The following is a 27,933-nucleotide window of genomic DNA, read 5'->3' on the forward strand; positions in this document are numbered from 1 at the left end:
AGTTTTCTTTGTGTTTTGAAGTATTTTATGACATCAGCAGTCCGACAGGAAATGTTGACAGCCATAGCAAATTAAAGTAGTTAATAATGAGAGAACTACTTTTATGATTAAAAACAGACAAAAAGACACTTATGTACTAATAAATATAAAGCGTGAATACCTGTCTAGAACTCTCATTCCGTCTGTTTACAGTAATTTTTATACCAGTTATTAGAACAGGGGTGGGCACAGTTTTCTTTTTGTGGGCCGGTCTCAAAATTCTAAACTATGCAGCTGTCCTGTAACAAAAACCCAAAAGTCACGCCACGCGACTATGCAACAAACCGAGTGAAAATGGAATGAAAACATGCGTACATTGTTGTGTTCACTTAACAAATGTAATGTGAAAGGGAAGCTGTTTGAACTCGATTTCGAACCTTTAAAACCTGACCGCGTTTCCGATGTGGCGATTCGCAGAACTGCGGACATTTGCTCGTCTGTCATCCGTTAACGCAGCTCGGACTTGATGATCCCAAAAGTCTGTTCGCATGCAAAAAACGCCACCATTAGCTTGGAAAATTCTTCTAAGTTCGGAAATGTATTTTTACTCATCGATTTTGAAGAACTGGAAACGTTTGGGGGATTAAAAGAATCTCTCAACACTATGTTGCACCCAAGTTGCAGACCATCTGGCGCACATTCCACGTCCACGGTAAACAGGTCTGACAATTTTGCCAACTTACTGTCCAGTTTAGTTTAGTCCTTGTTACTTACTCCTCGAGGAGCATACGGCCGCAACAACTTACTTTCCAATTTTCTGAAATCATCGAAACGTCACAAAAATTCTTTTCACTCAACGTTTTGATGTTTTCTTGCTTCACAGTCAATAAATGAGTTCAGGGCAGGAATGTGTTGAAATTTTCTTTCCTTCGCTCGGGTTCAAAAGAGGTCAAGTCCACGGCAAAAAAAAAAAACAACAACTCATGAACAAGAATGTTTTCACCTTGCAGAGTGCCACTGAGTTTGTACAAATCGTCTAAGTCATCAACAAGAAAGGCAAGATCTGTACGCCGTAGGTGATCACAAAATTCGACGAAAGCGTTTGCCGTTTCCTTCATTTCTAAAAACGGAACTATTTCTTCTCGGATTTCTCAAACTAGCTTAACAACTTTTCCAAAGCTGAGCTACCGGACATCAGTGTCGTATGAAAGATCTTTGTGATCGGCTTCAACTTCCGCTAACAACGAGATGAATTGCCGGTGGTTCTCATAAAGTTCACGATTTTCACATTACTCACAACATGGTTCATGTATAATACTTTGCACAGCGCTTCTTGATAGTGCAATGAAAAAAGTGACTTCGTGGTCTGGATATATTTCATGAACAGTTTGCCGAATTCTGGTCAGAAAACCAACATTCCCGCTGGTTAAATTTGGAGATTAGTAAGTAATGACACTTCTCAATTTTTTTGATGCACTCTTTCATATAAGCAAATCCTCGTCTTTGTAGTGTCTTTCATCAGCTCCACAGAAAGCAATTCCTGGGTTATATCGAAGTCATGGTTAACTCCACGGATAAAAATAAGCAGTTGTGTGCAATATCAGTTACCTCTGTACTATCATCCAACGCGGGTGAATGCCAGTCACATTGCTTACATTTATCTATCAGCTGTTATAGCAAATCCTGTCCCACGTGCTCTATTCGGTACGTCGTTGTTCTCTTGTATAAGCTAATTTCTCAAACTCCGTGTTCTCTGGACACATCAAGCACTTCTTGAGGAACTCTCTGTTTGCGAATGCCCTGCTATCTTTTGCGATATTATATGCCACAGTAAAACTCGCTTTTGTTGCCGCCTTCTGGGTTTTACTGCTAACTGGTAAGAGTATTTTGTTACTTCTTCAGCTGTTCAACTAACTGGTGTGACTTTTTCGCCCTTGCTTCTTCGGAAAGTTCCCTGAAATACCCTAGATGTTTTGTGTTAAAATGGCGTTTGACATTGTGCTCTTTGAAAACGTCGATGCCTTCTCGGCAAATTAAGCATACAGCTTTCTCTTCATCTGTGAAAAGATACCACGCTGTCCACTCAATATTGAACTTTCACACCCATCACTTTTTTCTGTCACCCATCATGATGAACTGCTACGGTACTAACTGCGCGAAAACTGCAACCATTTGCGCTGGCAGACACTGAATGACTGGATTGAGATGATTAGGACCGTTCGCGGGGGGAGGCGGAGGGGGCACTCAAACATGCTAAGCCTGCAACGCGTCTGATCTCTACAGATGACACATTCTTGTCCCGATAAACAGTTGTCGGACTATGTTTACACAAAATTAATAGCCATGGTGTGCGGCATGTTGCCGCCAAACTTTTCCCGACGTCTCTCACGACATCAGGCGCGTCAGCCGCGTCATTTGTGTACTTTGTGTTTGGCTGTGTTGCCGATTTCTAATGACAGGTCATATTTGATAAATTGCAATCAAATAAACCTAAGTTAAAAAGAAGAAAACTAGTCCACTTCACATTCTGTCAGAACACAGACGGGCAGGTCCAAAGACATCCGCGGGCCCTATCCGGGCCATAAACCTTACCCCTTCACTTCAGGGTTTAGGAAAGGTAAAACGGCAAGAGGAACAGGAGACAGGTACCGCCCTTACAGAAAAAAGATGACTGCGAGAAATGTGTGATCTGGCCTGTACCCCAACGAGGGTGCTTGAAGGACCAGTCTTCGACAAAGTACTGGATCACATGGCCAAACCAGACCAGCTTACAACGATTGCCTGTTGCAAGTAGGGGTTCCTAGTGTCATGACTGTGACAAATGTGCTTTGTACAAAGTTATTGGTTTTCTATGGACTATGCTGTAAAATTTTATTTATTTATTTTTAGGAAGCGTCTTGAGTATGCCATTAGGGTAAGCATAAAGACCTATTCAAGATATTCTTTTGCGAGCAGCTTCATCGGACACTTATCAACTGTTCTCTAATGCCTTGATGTTTCTTATGCTCGATTTCTTTAGTTTAAAATTTGCATTCTCTAAAATAGTCCATGTTAAGAAGCGATTTTGAACACAAACCAAAAACAAAGCAAAAAGAATTAAGCAGACTGTAATATAGTATATTTGAAGTAACCAAACGTCTCATGTAAATTAAACACAAAAGTTTTATGTAGACTTTGACGAAACATCTGTAAAATATTTTCAGAAAAAAAACTGTATCAAGAATGAATACATGACCTCTTGACCACACTTCTTGAATACAGAAGAGAAAAACCTAATGTTAGTCACGGTCGAAACGTCAGGTCGACTATTTTAAAAAGTCTCTATACTTAACATTCATATCCTGTAAATACCATCAAAATACGAACGACACGACACGCATCATGTAAAAGCACTTATATACAATACTGCAATCAAGTATATCAAGGTCAATTATCCATTGTTCAAATGCGCTGGAGAACAGTCGGCAGAGTAATTCCAAGTCTTGCAACGTCACGGTCCAAAAAACAATAACTCGATTCATTCCAGTCTTGTCCTTGAAAGTGTACTTTCGTTTGATATCAGTATTGGTTTTATGAAACAATCATTTTTTCCCTTCCTATACACCCCTCGCCAAAGAAATGTGATGACACTTATGACCAATCTTTACAGTCTTTTTCCGCATTTCACAGCTGCCCGACATGATGGCTAGAGAGGTAGACCCGTGGAAGGAACGATCGATTTGACAAACTATCAATATTTATGTCCTAGCACAATCATTTCAAGTCCGCGTAGTTACATCGTCTGGACCTTATATTTCCTTCTTAGCTCTCTAAGCAAGCATTTTGGCTTTGGCAGGATTGCACGATCAGGTGATCACGCTGTTGTTCCATCGGCAGGTATGTATGACTTGTAGATTCTTTGCCTGCGCAAAGAATTGAAATACCGCAGGAGTTTCTGTAGCAGTCTGTGCACACCTTTGACTTTCACCCCCGCCTTGCACGGTGAAGGAACGGCAAAGCTACGGTCAGAGCTCATTTCTCGTCCTGTTCGTCAGGTGCGTGGACTTACAAAGAAAGGCAAGTCTTTTGACGGGGATCAGGTGGCAGCCAGGTCATTGAACTAGGCTTCCTCATCAGGCTTAGTTCGTGCCATCATGCCTTTATATAACCAACGAACTGAAGCCGGGACGAAAGCGTGAAGCAGCAAATCTAGGCTCAGCAGCGACTAAAAATGCAGCTTTCCATGATGAAACTTTAAAAAATTATTTGTCTGTTTATAAATCTCTTTTATGTTAAAGCTCTTTGGTCAACGCGTTTCCTTTAAAAAAAAAAACTTGAGAAAAAAATTTCATACCAGTCTATTCGTCCAGCTTGTAGCTCAGATTCGGAAGGAAATAGGATGAGGATTTAGAGAGACCAATAAGTGGAGCAGAGACAAAGGAAAAGGATAAAGACAGGGGCAAGTGCCTGCAAACCACACCGTGTGTGTATATATATATATGAGTGCTGAGTATACACTGACGTAAAAGATAAATCACTTGTGAGTAGAGGGAGGGGATGGCCACGGGTGAACTGTCTGGAGAACTGTGACTCTCTTAGCAGACAAGTTTGAAGCTACTTGGCCCGTCTGTAGATGTTGCTGCGTTGGGACCTGCTTTTCCTGGCAGGGTTGCTGTTGTTACTGTAGCTGCTGTGGGTCTATTCTCGGCAAAACTCTTAAGAACAAATGTCCTTCTTATTCTGCTGTTGAGGATTTTGTTGTTGCTGTTCATGCTGTACTTGCTTCAGATTTTGTTGTTTTTGTTAAACTGCATTTTGAAGCTGCTGCTTCTGCTGTTGTTCGCAGTTCAAAGAAACTCTAGAAAGCGGATCTTGCTGTTGCTGTGTATGTAAGTTTGTTGTCGAAGGAGTTTGGGGAAACAGATGCCCCTGTTGCAGATGCTTGAGATGGCGCTCTGGGAAGAATCTTTTCCAAGGCGCCTGCCGCTTGACCTTTTCATGTTGCTGGCTCTGGTTGCGGCTATGCTCCCCGATGGCATGACACAAGTCCCGATGGTCGTCCTCCAATAAGCATTTTTTCTTCGTGACGTGCCTACTGTCATTCGCCATAGGCTGCTTTGTTTCATCAATGTCCGACTGGGATTGTTCATTTGCCTGCTGGGGTTCGTGGTGGCGACGATGTCAGGCGAAGACATGCCATGGATGGAAAAATCTACCATGGAAGAAAGCCTGCGTCGAAGGTTGCTGGCATTGGCAGGCTGGGATACGTTGTTGAAGTCCTGCTTCTGGATCCTTAAAGCATATTGATTTTTGCCGCCCTGAATACCCACATGTGAGGCCTCTGCGTTCTCGTAGCCCCTCTCTGAGTCTGGCCAAACGGTCTCCGTAAGCGACATAGTGTCGCACGAGTATTGTGTGTCATTGTTAATGACAGGTTCCTGCGGATACTTACAGAATCGCGCGTTTTGGCTGGAGGTGGTGCGGCGGTCCTTGCCAGGCCCAACCAAGTCGTTGCGGACAGTGAGGGATCGTCTGGAGCCCACGCCGGGGGTAATTCTAAAAGCAGACTGACCACCGGCATGTAAGACTTTTGCATTCTCGAAGCCCACGGCTGAATCTGGACAAACGGTTTCCCTGGATGATATAGCGTCGGACGTACTTTCCATGTCGGTGCATGTGACAAGTTCAGGTGGACACTGGCAGAGTGATAGGTTCTGTTTGTAGTTGGCTGCGTAGTCCTTGCCTGGCCAAACCCTGTGATTGCGTAGGATGAAAGATCGTCGGGAGGGCATCCCGCCTCTGATGTTAAAATAAAATTGACTGTCGTCCTCAGGAATACCTTTGTACGATGCCTCTACGTTCTGGAAACCCTCGGTTGAATCTGGCCAAACATTGTCCGCATTTGGCATAATGTCACATGAGTATTTTGTGTAGGTGACGGGTTCTGGCGGACACTTTTGGCTGTAGGAAGAGCGGCGGTCCTGGCTCAGCCTTCTCATGTCGTCGCGGACGGTCATAGATTGTCGGGAGACCACCCCAGGTGTGATGGCGAGATGGTGGGATTCGAAGGTCGTGGTGGTTGTCTCCGTATCCGATGTCAGCTCCACCTCTTTTCTGTTTGGTTAGAAAGAAGAGTATTATTAATAGGCAGCTGAAGAAAAGGAAAGGAATGGAGAGATAAGCAGTAGAGGAGGGGTCCTGTCTGTGTGTGTAGTATACACATTCATAAAGTGACGAATGGATAGACTTATTGGATAAAATATGTGTTATGTGCTGAAAGAATGGAGATATGATTGTAGAGAGACAAAGTAAATACCAGAACAATTTTTAGAGACCAGGAAACGTGGGAAAAAGTCAAAGGCTTTTAGAACAGTCTATATCTATGGGACTGAAAAAACTATTTAGCCAGTCTTTTCTCCGACACTGAACTAATTACAATAACGAGCGTCTTTTACTTTCAAGCGTTTTCTCCTTCCACCTCCACGAAATCCCAGCAAGCTCAGCTATCTTTTTCAACCACAACTACATGAAAATAATGGGGATCTACCTTCGTTCTGTTTAGCCGATGCGCTTTGGAAATTTCCTATATGACTACAATGAGGCAGAAGACATTTTCTTGACATGCACCCTTACATACTCGAAAATGGAACAACCCAGTAGGACATGACATGGCACTAAATATACTATCGAAAAAGTATTTCCAACCTGACTTGAAAGGCCTGTTGAGGTTGTGACTTAGATTATGGCTACAAGTAAATATTATAGTACTAGTAGACTACAGATTGTTCGTCTAACGATTGGGTGAAACTCAGTGCATAATTTGTTTACCAAAATCTGGATAAACTGCCAGGTCAACAACACGGACGTCAGATGGATCCATTTACGTTGTGAAGACTTCAGCCAATGGGAAAGCGGGAAAGGTGGTAATTTAGCACATCATATCACGACTTTGTCTTCTTTCTGTGGTGTGACATGTTTGTATACGTATATCTCTAGAACTAAATATGGGAACTTACCCAGATTTGGGGAAATGGTATCTTGCACTGAGATTTACACAATCATTAGATTGCAGCTTACTAGTCCTTGAACATTGAATTCTTCGAAGTCACCAGTGCATGACGTAGCTGACGCTAGTCCAGGGCTTCTGCTTACGCAAAAAATTGCGTGCAGTATGCATTTAAAGTTCGGAGGACCCCTTCAATTTTCGTCGATGGGGTCCCCTTCAAATTTGGGCGAAGAACAGGGACCCCTTAAAAATCTGAAGAATGGGTCCCTGGGACCTCAAAGAGTTAAGCCTTAGCAGAAGCCCTGAGGCTAGTGACCCGGAAGCTTTTGTGTCTAGCTTAGAATGGTACTTTCTTTTTGCAAGGGATTTTGATTTATTATAAGTAAATATAATTATTTTATTGTGATGAAAGTAATAATATGTAAATACTACTTTTAAGACACTATTTTAAACTGTAATGTTACACTTATGAATATTTGATATGTAACCATTATTTCGATGTTGGTGATCTTAAATTTTTTTAACTTAAGCATTTTTTATTACAGACTAAAGTATGTTATACACATAAATCATTATTTTAAGTCCTGAAGGAAAACACCACTATACTTATGACCGATGAAGCAAGTATACTCATGCTCATTTGTCACTGTAAAACTTTGCACACGTTTTTAGGCCAGCCGCAGATGACCTAGCTCAGGAACATGTGTGGGTTAGTGAGGTTCTTTCACTTACTGTAGCAATGTCGCGTTCTCATCCATGAACTTGGGTGGTCTTTTTCGCAGCCCCAGACAGATGAGGATACTGTGCAGACAGATTGCAATTTAAGCATTGGACGCGCCAGTAACTCACGAAGTATAACGACAAAGACTTTGCTAATCTAGGGCTCCTATTCATAAAGCACGTTTACCCAGAGGGTTAGACTACTAAGGCTGGGTAAATCTAACTGGGAATTTAATAAATATGGAAAATATCAGCTTGATCGAATTCTAAGGAAGCAAATATATATTTTCAAGATTGCATAAATCACACGGTCAAATATGAAATAGAACAGAACTCTTTGGTAATTACCACTTTAAAAAAAAACTGAATACATAATTTGTATTTAAAATACGACCTGAAAATATACAAAAATTAAGCATTTGAACAGACTTTGTGCCCACTAGCTTTATCCGTTGGTTATTTTGTTTCCGAACAAAGACAAAATGGAAATATTTTCATTGTCTTAAAAAAGTTTTCAAAGGTCATCCTTTAATTGCTTTTTTTTTTTTTTTTTGTCGCTTATGGGAAGTGAGGCCTCACTTTTCTCGTGGCCAGCTTTTCGCCACGGTTTTTTTCTGCTGTTAGCTATTTTAGCTGTGATTTTATTGTCAACATTCAATCTACTGCTTAATTTGAGCCAATCTTTTCACGTGTGAAGAGTTGCAACAAAATAGTGGAACATTTGTACTCTTGATACACCCTAACTTGAGTGACAGACCATTTTCGGCTACAGAGGTACGGCGTTTCGAGTTTCGGTGAAGATAAAAAGAAGGTTGTCGCAAGTGCTTTCTCGGTCTTTGTCTCTCCTTCTTTGCTCGCTTTCTCCTCTACCTCCTATCTCTGCCTCTGCGTTATCGGTGCAGTCTCACATTACGATTCTGTCCTTGTTTTTTCATCATAGTATGTTTCTGTCACAATTTTATCTGCCTAGTATATATTCATTTGAGATTGATTGATTGATTGATTGATTGATTGATTGATTGATTGATTGACCTTTCCCGGTTGCGACAGGCAAGCAGTATGAGCGCCACAAGAAACAGGAAGATCGCCAGAAGTGCCAGGGACAGCCACTCTATCTGGTTCTCGTAGGTATCTATGGAAGAGGCCAAAGATCGGCATTACTTCATCTTGCATTACCTTACGTCATCAGCATTTAGTCCAAGCGCCTCACACAACACGTATAATCTACAGTTTGTTTACTCTTACATCTAGGTGTGAGAAATGAGAGGAGGGATTGTGCATGCAGACGCGCGCGCGTGAGTGTATAAACTGACACGGGGATAAAAGGTATTAAAGGAATGTAAAAGCACTGTCGGTTCCTTAATTGTGCGTTTTATTCCATTCAACAGAACTTATCGACAACGGGCTCATCTGTCTGTATCCTGTTTAAGTGTAGTCTACGAAAACAGACGTGGTTGTGTATTCGTGCCAATGCTGCAACTGGCTAGATCATGAGACATGCTCACAAATCTGCGTTCGCTATCTCTTTAGATTCCTGTTTATTCTACGCTGTATTGCCTACTGACCAAAATTTACGTATCTTTGTCCCCAATTAATTATATGTTGTACAGCCCAGTGACCTGTCTCTTTTCAGGTGTACAATGTACCTCCCAACGATCGCAACTAATGGTGTCTATTAAGAATAAGTTGTACAGCCCACTGACCTGTACTGGTAGCCTGGCGAAAAAGCGGATACACATGTGTCAACACCAGGCGGCCGTCCCTGCTGATCAGGCATGAGTACAGCCCCTCCTTGTGTCCCTCCGGTTGCATTAAAAGAGTCCCTATTTTATTGGGTTCACCAACCTGCACATGCATCCTAGAGTGATTCAAGTATGTCTGCTTGGTTTGGTTTCGGTCATACGATTTCTGAACCCTGGCATGCGTGTAAGAGTATTCGGATTTGTGTGATTGTACGGGGTTCTGGTTTGTTTTGATGCTTTGTATGCGATTTTTATTACTGTTGACTATAACCGTGTGAATTGATTCCAAAATACTCTCTGGAACAAATAAATTTGTAGATAAAAAAGAAATTTATATCTATCCGGGACTTCTGCAAGAAACTGAAATATTTTCTACACTGGTCCCTTATCCGTTTGAGAGGCCAAAATATTGTCACATGAATTCCATAACTTCTATCGCAAACCGAAAGACGGCGAAAATCCGAGAAAAGACAGTTACTGATTCCTTAGAGGAGCCGCTTTGAAAATGCGGAATCAGACATATTAATCAGGCTCCGCATCTGAACTTCAGTAAACGCATCAGCCTTCTTATGAGACATGGCAGTCTTCTAATGAGATAAGCATACTTGGCGGTTTTAGCTGTTTGTTGCCCTTCAAGCAAAATGCACATTTCATTACATTAATTTCACAGCAACAACACCACAACAAAAGCAAAAGAGCTTTACCTCTTACTTAACTCCCCTGTTTCCATGACGAAATAGCAATGAAAATGAGGTACAACTTAGAAAATACAAGTTAGGAATAATTTACAATCTACGCGTACATTAGTGCGTACAAAAGGTTAATGTGTACAAAAAGTTCTCAAGATGACATACGGGCTCGATGATCTCGACTAAGGCGGAAGGCCTTATGATGGTGTCCGAGTACAGCCACATGACATGCACCCTCTCCTCTTTTCCTTCAGAGGGATCAATCTCACAGTGCAGGCTGACGATGCTACTCTTGTGCTCGAACACTGGCGTGATGCGGGCTGCCAAAACAAAGGTTCATTAGTAAGTCAGTCGCTCAGACATTCCTGCAGTCAATCATGCTCCTTTATCAGCCGCATAATCTTTGAAGTCTATAAAAATGCCATTTAAAAAGAAAATGTTTTTCTTGCGCACATAAACATTACTCACTTATTTGGAAAGATTTCATCATCATCATCAACAACAACAACAACAACAACAACAACAACAACAACAACAACAACAATGATCAGTCCCAACCTCAGTCAGCATTCTTAAGTAGCCATTTTACTTTCTTAGTGGCTGTAGAAAACAAAATATTCCTTACGCGCTCTTTTTTTGTTGTCTTATTTCAAATCAAATCAAATCAAATCCAATCAGACTTTATTGTCTGTCGAGGAGACCCAAGACAGAAATTTTTCTTTTGCTCACAAAGGCAGGCATGCATACTTATACAGACATTTAACACACACAGTTAGGAGTAAAGATACATTATCATTTCTGTTTTTCTAAATCTTTTCTTTATTTCCTATAGTGTTTCTTGATGTAGATTTTCCACAAAGGAAAGAAAAAAATATTCTAAAGAACCCGTGAGAAATTCTGCAGAAACTTACAAGCTTTACTAAAGCCGTATGGATTCAGCCTGCCATCACGGCTTAGGATGGGGTCGTGCTTGAATGACACTGACTGGCCGTTAAGAAGAAGGCTACCAATGGCCCCAAAGAAGCCTTTCGTATAGTTGGTGATGTGCTCCACGGCCCTCCAGTGCTCGGCGTCTCTTCCTCCGATATGAATGTAGTGTCTGGGCACGAAGGGGGAGCCGGAACAGGTGAACTGTGCAGCCTTGCCCTGGTCCACCCGCAACTCCACTTCCTGCTTGTCCACGGTCACCGCCACGTGGTACCACTGGTGCACCTGGGTCAATGATTCACAATATCAGTAGTTATGCGTGGTTCCCCGCAGAGAGGCTCAACCGATTACAGCATTATGAGAGCCGGTGGAGAAGCGATCATTAATAATGGCCACTTATTACTGTTGTCCGTGCAAGCAAATCAAGCTTTTTCCTTATTCAATAATCAAGATGATATTATAGCCCCCATTGTTATTGGTATATCCCTTTCTGCATCTCTGCTTTCTTTTGTCATTTTCCCATCCCCTCTGCCATTGGCACCTTCACTTTTCAATTCCTTCAGCCTTTCAGTCGTCAGTGCGATCTTCTTATCTCTCCTTTCTTTAAGAGTGAACATCTTCAAAGATCGAAGATTACTAGTGAAAACTTCAGATAGTCTATTAGCCTGTTCCTATTACGTTCCTTTTATGGATGGGGACAGAAAAGCAGCAAATCTGTTCAAAACTTACACTACTATAGTTCTTTAAACTGTTCTGTATTTTCTCCTCATTCTTACGTACCAAATGAGACATGGCAAATGACTAACTTTATTAATCACTATAGACAATTATACTCGGAAAGTGTATTCAATTACAAAAGTTAAAAAATTAAAACAGAACAATTGTTATGTTCACGAAAAGGTTAAGGTAAGTGGTGTATACAGAAAACTTAAAAGCACGCAGTCTTCATCTAGACCAGGGGTCTCAAACTCGCGGCCCGCGGGCCAACTGCGGCCCGCAGGACAAAAGTTTGCGGCCCCCACCTCAATATCAAAGTTTCATGTTAGTGCGGCCCGAGTTTGATACTGTTATATCTTCTCCTCTCTCGCTCCCACAGAGGCAGCCCAACGTGTCTTATTTGCACAGAGAAAGTTGCAGTGCACAAAAAATACAATTTGAAACATCATTACACAACTAGACATGCTGAGGAGTATGCAAAATACCAGGGAGATGAGAGAGTCAGCCGGGTTGCTAATCTTAAAACACATCTACTGAGGCAACAAAATTTCTTTAAGAAAGCAACCAAAGAGAATGACGCAGCAGTCGAAGCTAGCTACGTGGTTAGTGGGATGATTGCTAAAGCAGGAAAGCCATTCAAAGAAGGTGAATTTTAAAAAATGTGCATATTACAGGCTGCATGTATTGTCTGTCCAGAAAAGAAAGGTCGGTTTAGCAACATCAGCCTTTCTGCCATCACCGTAGCAGAGCGCATTTCTGACCTGTCAAGTGACATTTATGATCAACTGTGTGAGAAAGCAAAATGTTTCATATATATTATTTCATATTGTATACTCAGTCGCTCTTGATGAGACCACAGACATCACCGACATTGCCCAACTCGCAGTCTTTGTCCGCGGTGTTGATGACACTTTTGAAGTCATAGAGGAGTTGCTCACAGTGATTCCAATGCATGGCCAGACCACAGCTCAGGAGATATTTCACAAGCTGTGTGATGCCATTGAGAATGCCGGTTTGCCTTGGAGGAGGTTTGTTGGAATAACAACTGATGGAGCGCCATCAATGACAGGGAGGACTGGTGGCACTTGTTCAAAAAAAACAAAACAAAAAAAACAAAAAAAACAAAACAAACAAACTGGAAGAGGAAGGTGTGGAGGAGGCCATTGCTCTGCACTGCATTATTCATCAGCAGGCCCTTTGCAGCAAATGCCTGAAGTTTGACAATGTGATGTCTTTCGTTGTGAAATGTATCAACCAAATCAGATCCAGGGGCTTAAAGCACAGAAGGTTTCGTGCTTTTTTAGAGGAAATGGAGTCAGAATATGGGGATGTGCTCTGCTTCACCGAGGTACGTTGACTCAGCAGGGGAAACATTGAAGAGATTTTTTGAGTTGAGAGCCGAAGTGAAAGCCTTCATGGAGAAAGATGGGGTTGCTGTTCCTGTGCTAAGTGATCCAAAATGGCTCATGGACTTAGCTTTTTTGGTTGATATGACACATGAGCTTAACGTACTGAACAAGAAGCTACAAGGTCAGGGGCAACTTGTCAGTGTTGTCTATGACAACGTGAGAGCATTCTCTACAAAACTTATGTTATGGAAAGCCCAGCTTTCTCAGACAGACCTTTGCCATTTCCCAGCATGCAAGGCACTCATGGATGCAGGCACACCGTTCAGTGGTGAAGAGTATGTGGATGTCATTTTGAAGCTACAGTAGGAATTCGATCACAGATTTGCGGATTTCAAGACGCACAGCACCACATTTCAAATTTTTGAGGACCCTACTCCTTTTATGTACAAGATGCTCCTCCTGTGCTTCAAATGGAGCTCATTGACTTGCAGTGCAACTCTGAACTCAAAGCCAAGTTCAGGGAGGTGAGTGGAAAAGCAGACAAGCTCGGGCAATTTTTGAGAGAATTGCCCCCTAGCTTCCCTGAGCTTTCCCGAATGTTCAAGCGGACCATGTGTCTTTTTGGGAGGACATACTTGTGCGAAAAGCTCTTCTCTACATTGAACTTCAATAAGTCCAAGTACAGATCCAGACTTACTGATGAGCATCTTCAAGCCGTACTGAGGGTCTCAACTGCTTCCTCCCTTAAGCCAAATGTGGCTTGGCTATGCGAGAGTAAGCGCTGCCACATCTCTAGCAGCAAGAAGTAGGCAGAAGAAGCCATGTTCAAAACAGTTTATGTTCAATGTTCCATTCATGTTCAGAAAGTTAAATGTTAAAGAAATGCTAATACAGACATTTGAATCTGAATAATAATAATTACATTTCTCTGGTCAGCAACTATATTTTCTTCAGTCTTCTATATCTATCTATCTATCTATCTATTCCTCTTCGTGCATCAGGTTGCACATAAGGCCTCAACCAGAGTCCGCCACCGATGTCGATCGGCTGAAACCCGCTCTAGGTGACCCCATGTCCAGCCCTTTCCCTTCATCTCCCTTTCCACTGTTCTTCTCCAAGTTTCCTTTGGGCGGCCTCGTTTTCTTCGGCCGTCTGGAGTCCATCGTAGGCGACTCTGAAAGGTCTGTTCCATCGCCAACGCCTTCGTTGAACCTGCGTGGTGATGGACTCGTTTCAGTTAGTTCTTCGTTGGTGATGGTGTTTGGCCAAAGATGTTAAGTATGCGCTGAGGCATCTGTTCGTTTTTACTGATGTTTTGGTCATCTTCCAAGATTCTATCCGAAAGGAGGTGCTGATCACATTGACTTGATTCTCAGCTTGATCTTCTGGCTGATGTTTTTGCCTTCCATGTGCTCCTGAGTGAGGCGAAAGTCGGCTCGAATCTCCACCTCCGCATCCCCGGTTTGACATTTTGGACCCAAGATAGGTGAAACTGTCAACTTCCTCAATCTCTTCTCCATTTAGTTTGATGCTGTCTTGGACTTGGCGTTCACTGTTTTCTTTGTGCTGACTTCAGCCAAGATGTCTGGTGGCGATGTGACAGCAGGCAATGTCATCAGCAAAGTCTAAGTCGCGCTGTTGTTGCTGTCATAGTCATGGTCCATCTGATCCCTCTCTTCTCACTGTCGTGGAAGTCTTCATGATCCAGTCCATGGCCAGGATGAAGAGGAACGGCGACAGAATGCAGCCCTGCTTCACCCCGGTACTGACGTTGAAGGGTCTGTGAGCTCCGTGTCACAGACAACCTGGGATTTGAAATCGCTGTACAGCATTGCAATGACCTGAACAAGTTTGCAGGGACCCATAATGCCTCAGGATCTTCCATAAGGATTCGCGGTGGATGCTGTCAAAAGCCTTCTCCAGGTCGATGAAATTGATGTACAGCGGTGTGTTCCATTCGTTGCTCTGCTCCAGAATCTGTCGCAGAATGAAGATGTGTTCAGAGCAGGATCGCCCAGGGCGAAATCCTGCTTGCTGTGGTCGGAGGTCTTTCTCAAGAGTTGCCGTCAGTCTTGACAAAACAATCTTGCTGAAGACCTTGCTGGTGAGGAAAGAAGTGTTATGCCCCTCCAATTATTGCAGTCTCCAAGATCTCCTTTCTTGGGTAACTTGATGAGCCCTGTCTTCACGCAACAGGGACCTGCCCTGATTCCCAAACTTGCCTGAAGATTTCAGTCAGCTTGGGAGCTGTCACATTTATATCTGCTTTCAACATCTCTGCTGTTATTCCATCTGCCCTGGTGCTTTGCCGCTCTTCTATATCTGCTGTATTATTATTATTATATTTTCATTTTCAATTTATTCATTTATTACTAATTGATTTATTTTCTTATGAATTTGTTAATTTTTAACACAAAAAATAAGACATTTGATAACATTGGAATGTTTTTGTAAGAGCTTTTCTTGTGGAAAACCTGATGCGGCCCGGCCTCATCCAGACTCTGCCTCCAGTGGCCCCCGGGTAAATTGAGTTTGAGACCCCTGATCTAGACCATTAGAGAGACCAACATCACACACACACACTTCATCTGTGGTTAAGCAGCTGGGCTGCAGTGTATAAAAGATTACAAATTCCTGTTACATTTGCATACAAGCATAACATAAAGTTTACTTGAACTCATTAAAACAAATTCTCTTGCTAGTACAGCAGTCAGTCGTCCATTGACCGACACCTGTCGTTGGTGGAGCACATTGATAGACGCGGCAGCTGACAAGGCCGCCACTCTTGCCTATTTTGAGCAATAGTCAGCAGGTCCTGTACAGGACAACCAGTCCAGTCTAATACATGTTCTGGTAGGGAAAAACTCCTGGATGCCTTTCTGATAATTTGGTGGTCACAAAAGGAAGCTAAATCCCTCTCCTTCACACCAATTAACTGAGAAAGCATATTGACAATAATGTTCAAACTGCTCTTATCATGGACACACTATGAAACCAGAACACAGAGGGAAAAGATTAAAAACAATTTCAATGAATGACCGATAAAAACGGATGAAAATGATCAGCTGTTTATGCTTTTTTGCTGTCCATCCCCTTCCCCATAACATGAGAGCAACTACGACCACATAAACGTAATATAACAGTCCCAGTGGTAAATTTTCACTCTTGAGGCTTTGTGACAGTAGATTAGTAAACGTACAATCATAAATTATAATCGACACCTTCAGCTTGAAAAACTGGACGAACTTTACACTCTTACCATGTGGTATTCTAAAATTGTTCGTCATCTGCTGCTGTTTATCGTGTTTGGGGTTTTCAGCATTAACAATCTTCGGGTTCAAACATGTATGGTTTAATACATTCACAGCTATATAAACAGCGTTCCAGACTCGTCTTTGCTACTAAAACACGAAAAATGAAGATCGTCTGATGAACCCGTTGAATCGATACATCTTCTAGACATTATCTGCTTACCGAGACACAGCGGGGACTTCACCGGCTGTGTTGTCGCACGTTATTCGCGAGCGGGAGCCAGATTTTGAAGGACAGTCTGACTATAGAAGCAAATCACCAACTACGAAATTAGATAATACATAAACCAGTGCTTCAGGCGCTGAAGTTTACAGAATATCTTTATATTATCTCTACCTACCAAAATCAGTTTCTAACTTGGATCAATCGGATAGGTCTTTAACGCTTCATATGTGCTGTTGGAGTGTAATGAAAACAAAAAGTAGACAATATTAGTTTGCGCTGTAGATAAATAGTCATCCTCAAACAGGCAGACGTACACTCCCACACACAGATAAAAGCGCACTCAAATATACAAGCGTACGTACATAGTTACAGATAATCGTCTATTCGAGACATTATTCAGACACACATAAAGACCGACTGACCGATATAATGCCTAACCTTGAACGGCTCAGTGAGGTGGCACACGGGCTGATAGCCGCACTGCAGACACACGTCCATCTTCGCCTTACGCAGGCCCAGCGACAGGAAGCTGCTCTCTTTCTCGCCTGGCACATACATCAGTAGACCGTCCGGCTCATCCACAGCGACGGTCACCTGCAGAGAAAGCTGTTCTGCTTTCGGCAGCCGGAGGGACGAGTAGTATATACCATGCAGGTGAGGCATCTGCACGATAGGATCTGCCCACAGCAAGATCTTGAGTGTTAAACGAGACTGAGCGGATGCTATGGATGCCTGTCCTCTGAATAACTATAATTATCGTTATCAGGTTTGTTCGCTTGCTCTACCTATTTTAAGTACCAAAGACAGTTTTTGAGATTCTGGGGGAATTACTAAGAGAAAAAAAGTATTAAAAAACTTAACTTTTCTTATTGCGATACTTCCAGACAAAGAAATAGAAACATTCTGTTTCCCTTTGTGTGTGTATGAGAGAGACTATATACCTATATTTTCAAAAATAAAAAATATAGCATTTGAAAATCTTAATCATTCATGAATGCACAGGGATCGCTTTCTTTTAAGGATGAGAAGGCACGGCCTCCAAGTTTGATGCAGTAATCCGTTTGGATTACGTTGCATCCATATTATGCGACAATGTCATAGCCGTGTTCAGCATTGTAGTTTACAATCAAGGCTGTTACAATGTATCTGTTGGCTTTCGTGGAAAAAATAAATACACTCACTGATGTTTTCTACAGATACGCTATGACGGTTGATGGCAATTCCCTGACCCTCCCAGTCGGTGCTTGCAAACAATTCCAGGGTCCGGAAGTTGACGCTAAGCGTACAGATGCTGCCCGTGAAACCTGCCATTATCATGGATAGAAATAGTGAATGAAAGAAGGAAAGAAAGTGTCGTATGGTAACTTTAAATGGGATTAAAAGGTCTAAAACTGATCACGTGTCCCCCAGAAAGAGACCTCTTAAGTAATTAAACAGGCTTTGTGTACAGGCTTACAGGGACACATTATGCAGGGTAGACGGCTAAGTGGGTAGAGCGAGCCAAACGTGAACAGCTGCCCAGCGGAGGTATGAACAAAGTCTGGGCACATGGGTTGTCTCGAGCCTTGTGGCAATCTTTTTAAGTGACTGATGTTCGAAAATTGTCTGCAACATCCCCTGCTGGATTGTGCTAAGGTGGGTGGTAAGAGTTAAGTCATAGCAGTCATCCACGTAGCCAGCTCCCCATGGCCATTGTCTGCGTTTTGAACAGTTAAACAGACGGACAGAAGGATGGAAGCCAATGACTTAACTGTTGGCGTAAAGGGATTCTACCATTCAACAAAGCCACCTCACCATACGATTGATTGTTGACGAAGCCGATGGTCATGTAGGCGTCAAAATCCAGGTCTATGTTTACTGTCTTAGGGTAGATAGCCTCAACGCGCTCACGGTCGTTGACCCGAAGCGACGCCCCAGAACTTAGCACTTCCACCAACAGCTCATGCCACTTGCCCAGCTGTAACAATCGCCAAGACTCACCATATGCCTACTAACAAAAGTTGCGGCCCGAGCACGCGCAAAAACTTAGCGCCTACAACTAACGTCAGCAGTTACTTGTGTTAAAGGCCTAGTGGGGCGCAGGTTTTCTGTGTTTTATTTTTTATTTTGGATAGTTGAGTAGAGATTGGTAAAAAAAAGAGGTCTTTTTCTCCTAAAGGAAATAACGTCCCTCCTTTCTCAGTGAGAAGGCCTGCAAATATCATCATGCACAAAGACGCCACACTTGTGACGTTGCAAATGCCCAACTATAAGCCTAATTGTTCTTAGCTCTCCAGTTGGTTGTACCATTGACTGCGTAATCGTATCCAGGTACATGTTTAATGTGAGGGGTGGTAGAAGAGGGTGCTTTATAATATCCATCTGTGCCTGATGGGGAGTGTAAGCAGCTTAATCAGATCTCCATCCAGCATCCTCCAACACAGGAAGCAGTACAACGGACTCCTAAATAAAGCAGAAGCGGTAAAAGCCCCCATAAACATCTGCCGGTGGACAGCAGATGAAGAGCTACAGACCCTGGTACACACCTGGGGAACGGTTGAGAAGGAAGCTCGGGACAGGCAGACGTGGAGAGCCCTTGTTGTTACCCTACATGCCAGGAAAACAGAGGCAAAGTTTTACTACTCTGTTCAGTGGTGTTTGTAGGAATGTGTCTAAAGGATTAGGGAAGGGGATGTTATTCATTCAGACTTTGAGATACTGTGCTCGACTCTGGCATTTGCAAAATATTGCACCCCACTAGATCTGTATATTGGGCCCATATTGCCGAATATGACAATATCGTCGAGTATGTTGGGGAAATTTTTTTTATGTAACCCTACTGTAATCATTAGCCAATTATAACCACGCATAAGATACGATGTGTGTGTATGTGTTAATGTTCTTTTAGTATAGGCCTTTTGTCTACGTAACACGTTTCCTAGATAACAGCTTAGTACCACCAGACCTGTGTGATAATGAGATCATTATGTGAAAGTAACATCCTGGCAATATTCCTAAGATGACGACATGCTGACAGCAGGATCACAAAGAGAAGAACGTAACAGTATGGTCACTGAGATAACAACGTGATATCAGTACAACTGGAATAACAGCATGACATTAAGGTCAAGACATGACACAGTACTGCCAGAGACACGTTGGAAGTGATGGTGAGCGAGACGTCGTTCACATGCACTCGGAGCATCGGCTTCTCGTCCTTGAGTTGCACATCCACCAGCACGCGGCAAACATCGAAATCGTTCAGGTTCGTCTCTTCATTCGCCTCATGTTTGCCATCTTCCTCCGTATTGTCGTTGTCGCTACACTTTCGATGGCGGTGGAGGATCATGCCGTTGGAGGAAATGGGTTTGAAGTGTAGGTAGATCGCAAGGTACTTCTCTGGGCGGTTGTAAGGGGGGTAGTGGAGCCAGCTGGTGGGATCTAAGTGAATCGCTTGGTCGTCTTCGTCTGGAACAAGGCGATGGATGAAGCGGGTCAACACCCAACCCACACATGACAGCCCACAAAAACGGACATCTAGCCTCGACTGTATGTCCAGTATGTCGCAAGCTTATTTCCGACACCTGTCTTCGTTTCTCCGCACTGATAGCCAAATACAATTTCGATGACAAGTTATACGGCCTTCTTTAGCTAGCTACGTATTAGAGAATGCTAGTATTTTTGACAATTGCTTTGTATGATCTTCGTGTAAACGTTACCATATTAGCCCGCATACTACACAATGTGTTCCTGTAAAAAGGTCCTACAACAATTTTAACTGGATTTTAGAAAGACCTTAAATGTTTACTCTAGATTACCCTTAAATTAACCTTGAATGTTTGTGAAACATAATGCGTTTAGGTCTATTCTGTTTAGCAACGATCTTCTCTTCTTGTGTTCTACATTGTTACGGGTACAGACGGTACAGATGATATGTGGATATTCAGACATCGTGACAAAGTAAATCAAGAGTTCTAAGTCATAACAAAATCTCTAGAATACTCTGTTGTCACCTCGACAGGGCCCCGAATAACAGTGGGTCACATCCGTGCCAGGTCCGATGCACGCTGCCCCTCCCTGCATCGGTGCAGGGTCGGTGCAGGTTCGATCCCGCTCCCTGTAGCCCATGCCGCAGGCTGCAGAACACTTGGACCATTCGCCCCAAGTGGCCCAGCCTCCGTTTTCTGTAGACGAGAACCAAGCAAAGACTTCAGCGTCATTGTCACGTTGTATCAAGGTATGAACAACAATATTGAAGTAAATTATTTTTCAAAACAATCAAACGAACTACTTTTGTAGCGGCATTTATATACTTTTGAAACCAATATCTTGTGCCTTTCCTTGATTTCATTTTCTTCTTTCTTTTAAGCTTTTGTTTTCTCTGTCCTTCTTTTCTTTTCATTCTACACATAGAAGTAAATGAACAACAAGACGCTAGTCGTCGCAGTGAGTGAAGCTGATAGTCATTTAGCATTCTGCTACGCGTTAGCAGTCCAGACAACTTGGCGACGTGTTGTACATTGTACCTCTGCTTGCCAGTCTACAAAAATACGACGATATAATACTTATAAAAACGTAGCGGCAGAACCTGGACAGGGCTGAGTATTGCAGGGCAATTTCTCCTCTATTCTCTCGGGCTCAGTAAGTTCGTTGCTAGGAGTCAAAATCTTTTGGCGGGATCTCTCTCTCATGCGTAACCCGCCACCGCAGCTCTCGCTGCACATGGACCACTCCGACCAATGGGACCAGGAGGTGCCTTCTGTAACACGACAGGATCACACAGTAAGCAAACTATATACTTTCTGCCCGGAAAGTTTTGATGGCATAGGTCAGTGTAGTCAGACTGAAATTGAATTGGAGAATGCGTTGCGCCTCGGTGTAGCTACTGCCTACTCGCCCTACTGCTTCCGTAAAGCAAACAGCTAAGATCCTTTCTCTCTTTACTCTTTGAACCACTTCACCTTCTCACACCTTATACCCGCGGTTCTCAAACGGTGAGGCGCGACGTGCTTACTAGGGGGGCGTGAAGGTGGTCATTTTTTTTTTAAAGTTTCTTATACCGGTATTAGTGAAATTAGCTTACATTGCTGGCTAGGGAAGAGGGGGGGGGGCGGACGTACCTTTGTTCGTGAGGGGGGCGTCACTAGTAAAAGATTGAGAACCGCTGCCTTATACCAACGCCCCATCTCTTCATAGCGCCAACCAACCGCTAGACGGAAACATGTTGACGCAAACATCACCAGCACCAGAATCTAGCACGTTTGCTGCGCCTCGACTGTATACGAAAACTCACCAGGACAGGCAGGCTGGACGCACGTTTCCACACGGCTGCTGTCACCGGGGCAAAAGCCTCCGTTCTTGGGCAAGGGACTGCTGCACTCACGATAACGGTGACGCTGACCGATGCCGCACGTCGTGCTGCACGGCGTCCATGGTAGCCATTGAGTCCACCCTCCGCTGACTGCACCATGAAGCTTTTGGATTACTGTCAGAGCTTTAGCTTTTCTTTCTTTTTCTTTTCTTTTTACTTTAATTTTAAAGAAGCTTGCTCCCACGTTAATCTCAATATATATTAAGCTGTCATTGGTATTTAGGAAGATGTTTCAATTAATCAATGATATTTTTCAAATAAAACGTTTTATTGTGACATAGTAGGGCATTCAAAGTGTTTTATTTTACGAAGTAAACTGAAGATAATTGAGCAGTATACTCCATTTATACAGAGGTCAAAGTGCGCAAAAACTGTCAGTGCGGAAAGTCTTTGATGTTTACCAAAGGGGTCCCAGACAAGTCGAGTACAACAACCTGATCAGCGTTTTCAATAGCTTTCCGCTTTCGCTCTGGGGGCGATAGAGTTTTGAAAAAGGGAGAGAGCTGTGCAACACATTTGTAACTTTAAACATTTACAGGCCTTTTAAATCCATTTAGATAATTAGTTTTACAGTGTACTTTTTAGAACTAAAATTTATATAAATAAGATTCAAATCAGACTTTCATTATCGTCATTTAATTTTTCATATGTGCTTGTGTAATGCATCTAAATGGCATGTGAGCGAAGTTGGGGAAAAAATTCTAATTTTGTTTCTTTAGAACAGTTTTTCAGGTATTCGAACAGTGTTGTGCAGCTAACCCCATATCTGAATTTCACGGTGAATCTTGATGCAAGTTTTGGACTCTTAAGAGGGCCCTGAAATGAAAGATTGGTCGTCCCAGTTCCTCACCAGGACAAACGTGGATGTTGCAGAACTGTTCCTGGACAACTTCGCCTTCGCATTTACTCTGAACTATGAGAGGGATGTGTGGCTCGCAATGCCTCGTTCTCATTCTTTGCCCTCCTCCACACGACGCGGTACAGTGGGACCATGAAGTCCACGACAAGTACAGACGCTCGGCCAAAGAGTTGAGGGGCCCAGTCAAGAACTCGTCGTTGACACCCAAAGTCACGTCCTCCGCTAGGATGGTCTTTGACATCCCCTCGTGTATCTTCGCCTTCAGCGCTGCCAACAGCAAACCAGAAAACAAGCATCAACGAGACCTCTGTGTCGACAGGCTCTGCAAGTCTGCAGCCAACATTAGTAGGAGCTAATCATGTGGCTTCTTTCGGGTATAGAGCGAAAAAATATTTTTTAAAAACAAATAGATCATGTAGAAAGAAACCAGTAGATGGAGCCACTTCCTACGGCCTCAGTGAAGGCAGACAACTTTTACCCTTCTGCATATTTTCTTCTAGCGTGTATAAGACATGATCTTTAATATAAACACAACAGTAAGCGTGCTTTTCTTCAACGTAAATATGTTGGCCTACTTAATCAATCACGTAAAGTCCTTCTGTTCCTAATTAGGCTGTTATAGCTAAAAATATGTGCTCGACAGAGGATCTGTTGATACCAAAGCAGTGGAGAGACGAAGACACGAGGTTAAATTCTTGATGAATTGTAGACTTGTTTCACAAGTCGTGACTCTCTTTCTCTCTTAAGTAAGAAAAAAAGGGTGGAGGTCTGCAGTAATTGTGCGCTTGATCTTACACAGGTAGGATACGATACGATATTCTTTAATGATTCAGACTTCTCGCCCAGAGTTCACAAGTGGGAAGTGAAGCTTAGTAGTCAAGCCTAACACATGCTACTACGGTGGATGCTGTTCACTGTAACATATCGGCTGTAGGCTTCAGACACTCTCGCTGCTGCTGACCACTGTATCAAAGACATTTTTTTCCTATTCTGCGTATGTCACCTGAAATTGATGGTTCCATGCTGCACCTGGTGCCAGTGCACACCTTGAAGTCAAGAGGGTGGCCGTCGCAGTTCAGTCCACCAGTAGGGTAGGGTGAGTCGCAGAGCCGCAGTCTGCTTTGTCGACCCGTTCCACATCTTGCAGAACAATCTGTCCAGTCAGTCCACAGTGACCAGCCTCCATGTTCTAAAATGTATAAAAACTTAGAGTTTTACTTTGGCTCTTCCACTCTACCATATGTAAGGTGCTTTATTGAGTGCATAATTGCATGTGTGCGTGTGGAGTGGGGGGGGGGTGCGTGTATGCGCGTGTACGTTGCGGGATTGCTTTATCACCTTGTCTTTGAGAGGAAATGAAAATGCTAGAGACAAGACAAAGAACAGAATAGTAAAGGAAATGATTTGCAGTGAGAGACAGGCAGTCCGAGTAGTAGTAGAGAAGTAGTGGAGGAGACTTGATCAAAGTCAATTTGACAGTTACCAGCTACGTATGGTTACCATAGATTAGTGGCCGCAGTAAATTGTAAATGGTTCATTGTGTATAAAGCTTATTGTGATGTTTTCTTTTTCTATATTACTGTATATGAAAAAAAAGTGTCAGCATTTGAATTTTTTCAGGATTTTGTCACGCTTTTTGTATTCTGTTACATCAACTATATACATATATAGACACTATGTCAAGCATTGTACTGCTACGAGTCCTCGGGTAAGAATTCTAGCAGCGCCAACTCGTATGTTTACAACTCACGTGAACAGGGACCCTTAAAGCAAGGTCGCGTGCGGTTGATGAAGGGGGTCAGCACTCCGTTCATGTTGCATCCGCCGTGCTTTAGGCACACACGAGTGGAGAACTGGGTACCGTATGAGTCGCACGGCGAGCTGCAGGACGACCACTCAGTCCACTCCGTGAAAGTGTCCGCTACTAAACACACACACGTACAGTGAAGGACGCCATCAGTAGATCCATCTCCCCTGTTAAAGTAACTGAGCTTGTACGTTTATTTTCTTTACCTGTTTCTTTGCATTTTATGCTACCTGAAATATGGGAGCACATTTAATTTAGGGGTAAGTGGAGTTGGGGGAGGTGGTCAGCAGTCGACACGCCATGTAACCAATATGCCGCACCAAAATAATGCGAAGTTTCAACTTTGATCACGTCACTTTAAAAGGCCTAGGCCTCATTTTGACGGATGCAAGAAGAAAATGCTTTAAAATAATCTTACCACACGATAAGGCACTTCATTAATGGCATATAACTCCATGCCCCACTTCCCTCTGCTCAATCTGTCCAGCTCCACTCTCCTTTGTTCAATTGGATCGTACCAGATACCGATGCTCAAGAACTTAACTTTTGTACAATATCACTTCACAAATCACATTACTACTTTTTTTTTAATGAACAATCACTAAAGAACTGGAAACATATCCTCATATGCATGAAAACAACAAGAAAAATGGTCATGATGAACTTTCATCGAAAAAATAAATCCTTTACGGGAAACACGCCTCTCAACGAATTCCTTTTCTCCTGGTAATATACTGTAGTGTATTTACAGTGTGTCAGTTAATGCTTTCTCGGTGCCTGACAACTACAGAAGTTCATTCAAACCCAACGTCACACTAATTGTTCAAACTTTTGATTGCGTAATTGCGAGATCTTACTCCTATACTTTCATGCAGTGGTGTGTTGGTTAATATATATAAGGTAGTCCTCGGGTTACGACGGTCTCCAGTTACGTCGTTTCGTGTTACGACACTCTTTCCTTCGACTGTCGCTACGGTTATCAAGGATAAAGATCGCATCCTTGAACATGTGAAAGGATCTGCTCCTATGAAAGCGACAGTGATGACAAAGCGTGCTGTACTGCACAATATTGTACTATACTTATGTTTATTGATAATTATGTAGGGTACTGTGTTAGGATAGGTGTTTGGATAGGCTAAGTGTTTGCATTACTGTACTGTTCTGTTATTATGGTACAGTACTGTATGAACGTATGATCCGACTTACGTCGAAATTCGGTTTACGACGCCGCGTAAGAATGGATCAAGGTCTTAAGTCGAGGACTACCTTTATATTGTTATATTAGGATTTAAGAATCTATACTGCTAATTTTGAATCTCTCATTGTATATTTATATAGCTTGTAATTTTGTATATCTCACTGAGAATACTTTTAAAGATTGGAAAAGTGTATAAAAGGATTTATTATTATTTTACCTGCACTTAATCTTCGATAAGAGCAGTGTAATCATTATTATCAGCCCAGGATGTGGGTTTGTATTTGTGTGATGTTCATATGTATGTGTTGGTGTTTTAATAATAACGAAAGTCTACACAAAGCTTTTCCATTGATTTACTAAGAGCGCTTTACAAAAATGATAGACTAAATCACCAAGAACCATGCACCCATATTCGCATATAACAGACACAACCACTTCTACACCAGACATACGCCTATACACAAAGTAAATTACAGACACACGTTATACCCGCTGTGTCAGGACAGGGTCACAGTGAAGTTCTCGTTCTGAAAAGATGAGTCTTAAGTTTAGACTTAAAGGTGGTAAAAGAATCAGTGTCGAAGGCTGATGGGTAATCCGTTCTAAGATGATAGGCTTGATAGGAGAAAGATCTCTGTCCATAGTCTTTGTCTTAGCTAGTGGGACTCAACGAAGCTTAGTGTTAGATGAGTAAAGAAGTCGTGCGGGCATATAGATGAGAGTGAGTTTCCGAAGTACCAAGGATCAGTGCCAGAAACGGCGGAGCAATCTGTTTCTCTCTTTAATGACTTAAAAACAGTAAAGCTGATCTCTTAAATTGAGCATTTATCCAATCGGCATTTAGTCCCACAGAGGCCTACCGGAAAACGGACAGTTCCTCTGGATACAGGTCTGTTGTTCGACCCATAGTCCAAGGCAGACATGACCTCCAAACTGTGGCGGGGGTTTGTCGCATGTGCGTGTCCTGGAGCGAGTGCCAGCCCCACACCTTACAGAACAGTCGCCCCAAACGCCCCAATCACCCCAGCTTCCATCCACTGATGACAGAAACAAAGAGCAAAAGTCAGAATGTTCGTCGCTCAACTAGTTTTACTCACCTACATCCGCAATCTTACAAGTATTGCTTCTTCTTTAATTGCAGGCGCTAACCATGACATACAACTATTTACAGTTACTGAATTTTAAAGGAACCAAGTGATTATGCAAGTCATCTTTAAAGCCATCAGATGAGTTGTCATTTAGGAAAACTTTCAGAACAAAAATCGTTTGCTGCTCGGAATTAGCCCTACCAAATCAGGTCTCACAATCACTTACTCGGGCAAGCTCCCTTGTATTTCACACAGGCCAAACTTGACCAGTATTTGTCCTGAAAGGAAAATATAATGATCATTCAGACTAAGGAAACCTTTTGACTACAAATATAGTTTTCTCTTAAGCATTTAACAATACTGTGAGTGTCTGTACTGTTCGTGTACAAACAAAAACATGTTTTCGTGTGACTTTATACGGATAATTGCTGTCATCTTTTAGACTTAAAAAAATATTTTAACAAAATATCTCCTATAACCCAAATATAACGTGAGTGGGTGAGCAAATGGACTGGTGGAAGGAATGAGAAGTGCAGTTTATACTGCAATATACCCATTAACTCCAGTACTGCCTAAAGTCAATGCAAGTTGATACGGACCAAAAGAAACCCAATGCCTAAAAAGGGTTCCGAATTTCCTGAACAGAATGTAATACCAACGAATGAGTATGGAGCATGGTCTACATCTTCGTTGACCACCAGCTACCTCTCTTCTAGCAACAGTGGTGCGACACAGACCCTGCACGCCACTCAGACAGTCTTTAAAAATGGTTGGCGCCGAGATGGACAGTAGAAAACATAAAACAGTGGACTGGTCATTCTGTGCAGGACCTGTTCACCGTCACTTAAGACATTAATAATTGGTGAGCCTTGTCAACCTCTGCCAAACTCACGCTAGTGCTTGATTCTTTAATGATCTTCTTGACGTCAGCGAAGGTGCAGTGATCGATAAAGCAGTCTTGCTTCAGAATTGGGTATGACTTGTGGACAGCTCTGAGGTACGCCTCAGCCTCTTCAAGTCCGTCTCCATATGCTGCCATCGATACA

General features: G+C 42.6%; 1 protein-coding gene across 2 annotated transcripts in view; it reads right to left on the reverse strand.

Annotated features, from left to right (window-relative positions):
* Positions 1-3,080: 3,080 nt before the first annotated feature.
* Positions 3,081-27,933, reverse strand: part of LOC112564036 — a 30,866-nt gene continuing 6,013 nt past the window's right edge. For both annotated transcript variants that reach the window (XM_025238590.1, XM_025238580.1), the window contains exons 5-23: positions 27,780-27,919; positions 27,114-27,165; positions 26,660-26,836; positions 24,545-24,718; positions 23,798-23,983; positions 22,786-23,061; positions 21,858-22,025; positions 21,153-21,323; positions 20,578-20,748; positions 19,710-20,032; positions 18,380-18,542; positions 17,767-17,889; positions 17,024-17,262; positions 11,027-11,327; positions 10,281-10,435; positions 9,388-9,529; positions 8,717-8,816; positions 7,697-7,765; positions 3,081-6,072 (exon numbers count right to left, since the gene is read on the reverse strand). In XM_025238590.1, the coding sequence (XP_025094375.1) occupies positions 4,806-6,072; positions 7,697-7,765; positions 8,717-8,816; positions 9,388-9,529; positions 10,281-10,435; positions 11,027-11,327; positions 17,024-17,262; positions 17,767-17,889; positions 18,380-18,542; positions 19,710-20,032; positions 20,578-20,748; positions 21,153-21,323; positions 21,858-22,025; positions 22,786-23,061; positions 23,798-23,983; positions 24,545-24,718; positions 26,660-26,836; positions 27,114-27,165; positions 27,780-27,919 (4,397 nt within the window). In that variant the 3' untranslated portion in view covers positions 3,081-4,805. The remainder of the gene's footprint in view (positions 6,073-7,696; positions 7,766-8,716; positions 8,817-9,387; positions 9,530-10,280; positions 10,436-11,026; positions 11,328-17,023; positions 17,263-17,766; positions 17,890-18,379; positions 18,543-19,709; positions 20,033-20,577; positions 20,749-21,152; positions 21,324-21,857; positions 22,026-22,785; positions 23,062-23,797; positions 23,984-24,544; positions 24,719-26,659; positions 26,837-27,113; positions 27,166-27,779; positions 27,920-27,933) is intronic.

Source organism: Pomacea canaliculata, linkage group LG1 (genome assembly GCF_003073045.1).
Source record: "Pomacea canaliculata isolate SZHN2017 linkage group LG1, ASM307304v1, whole genome shotgun sequence".
Taxonomy (NCBI): Eukaryota; Metazoa; Mollusca; class Gastropoda; order Architaenioglossa; family Ampullariidae; genus Pomacea; species Pomacea canaliculata.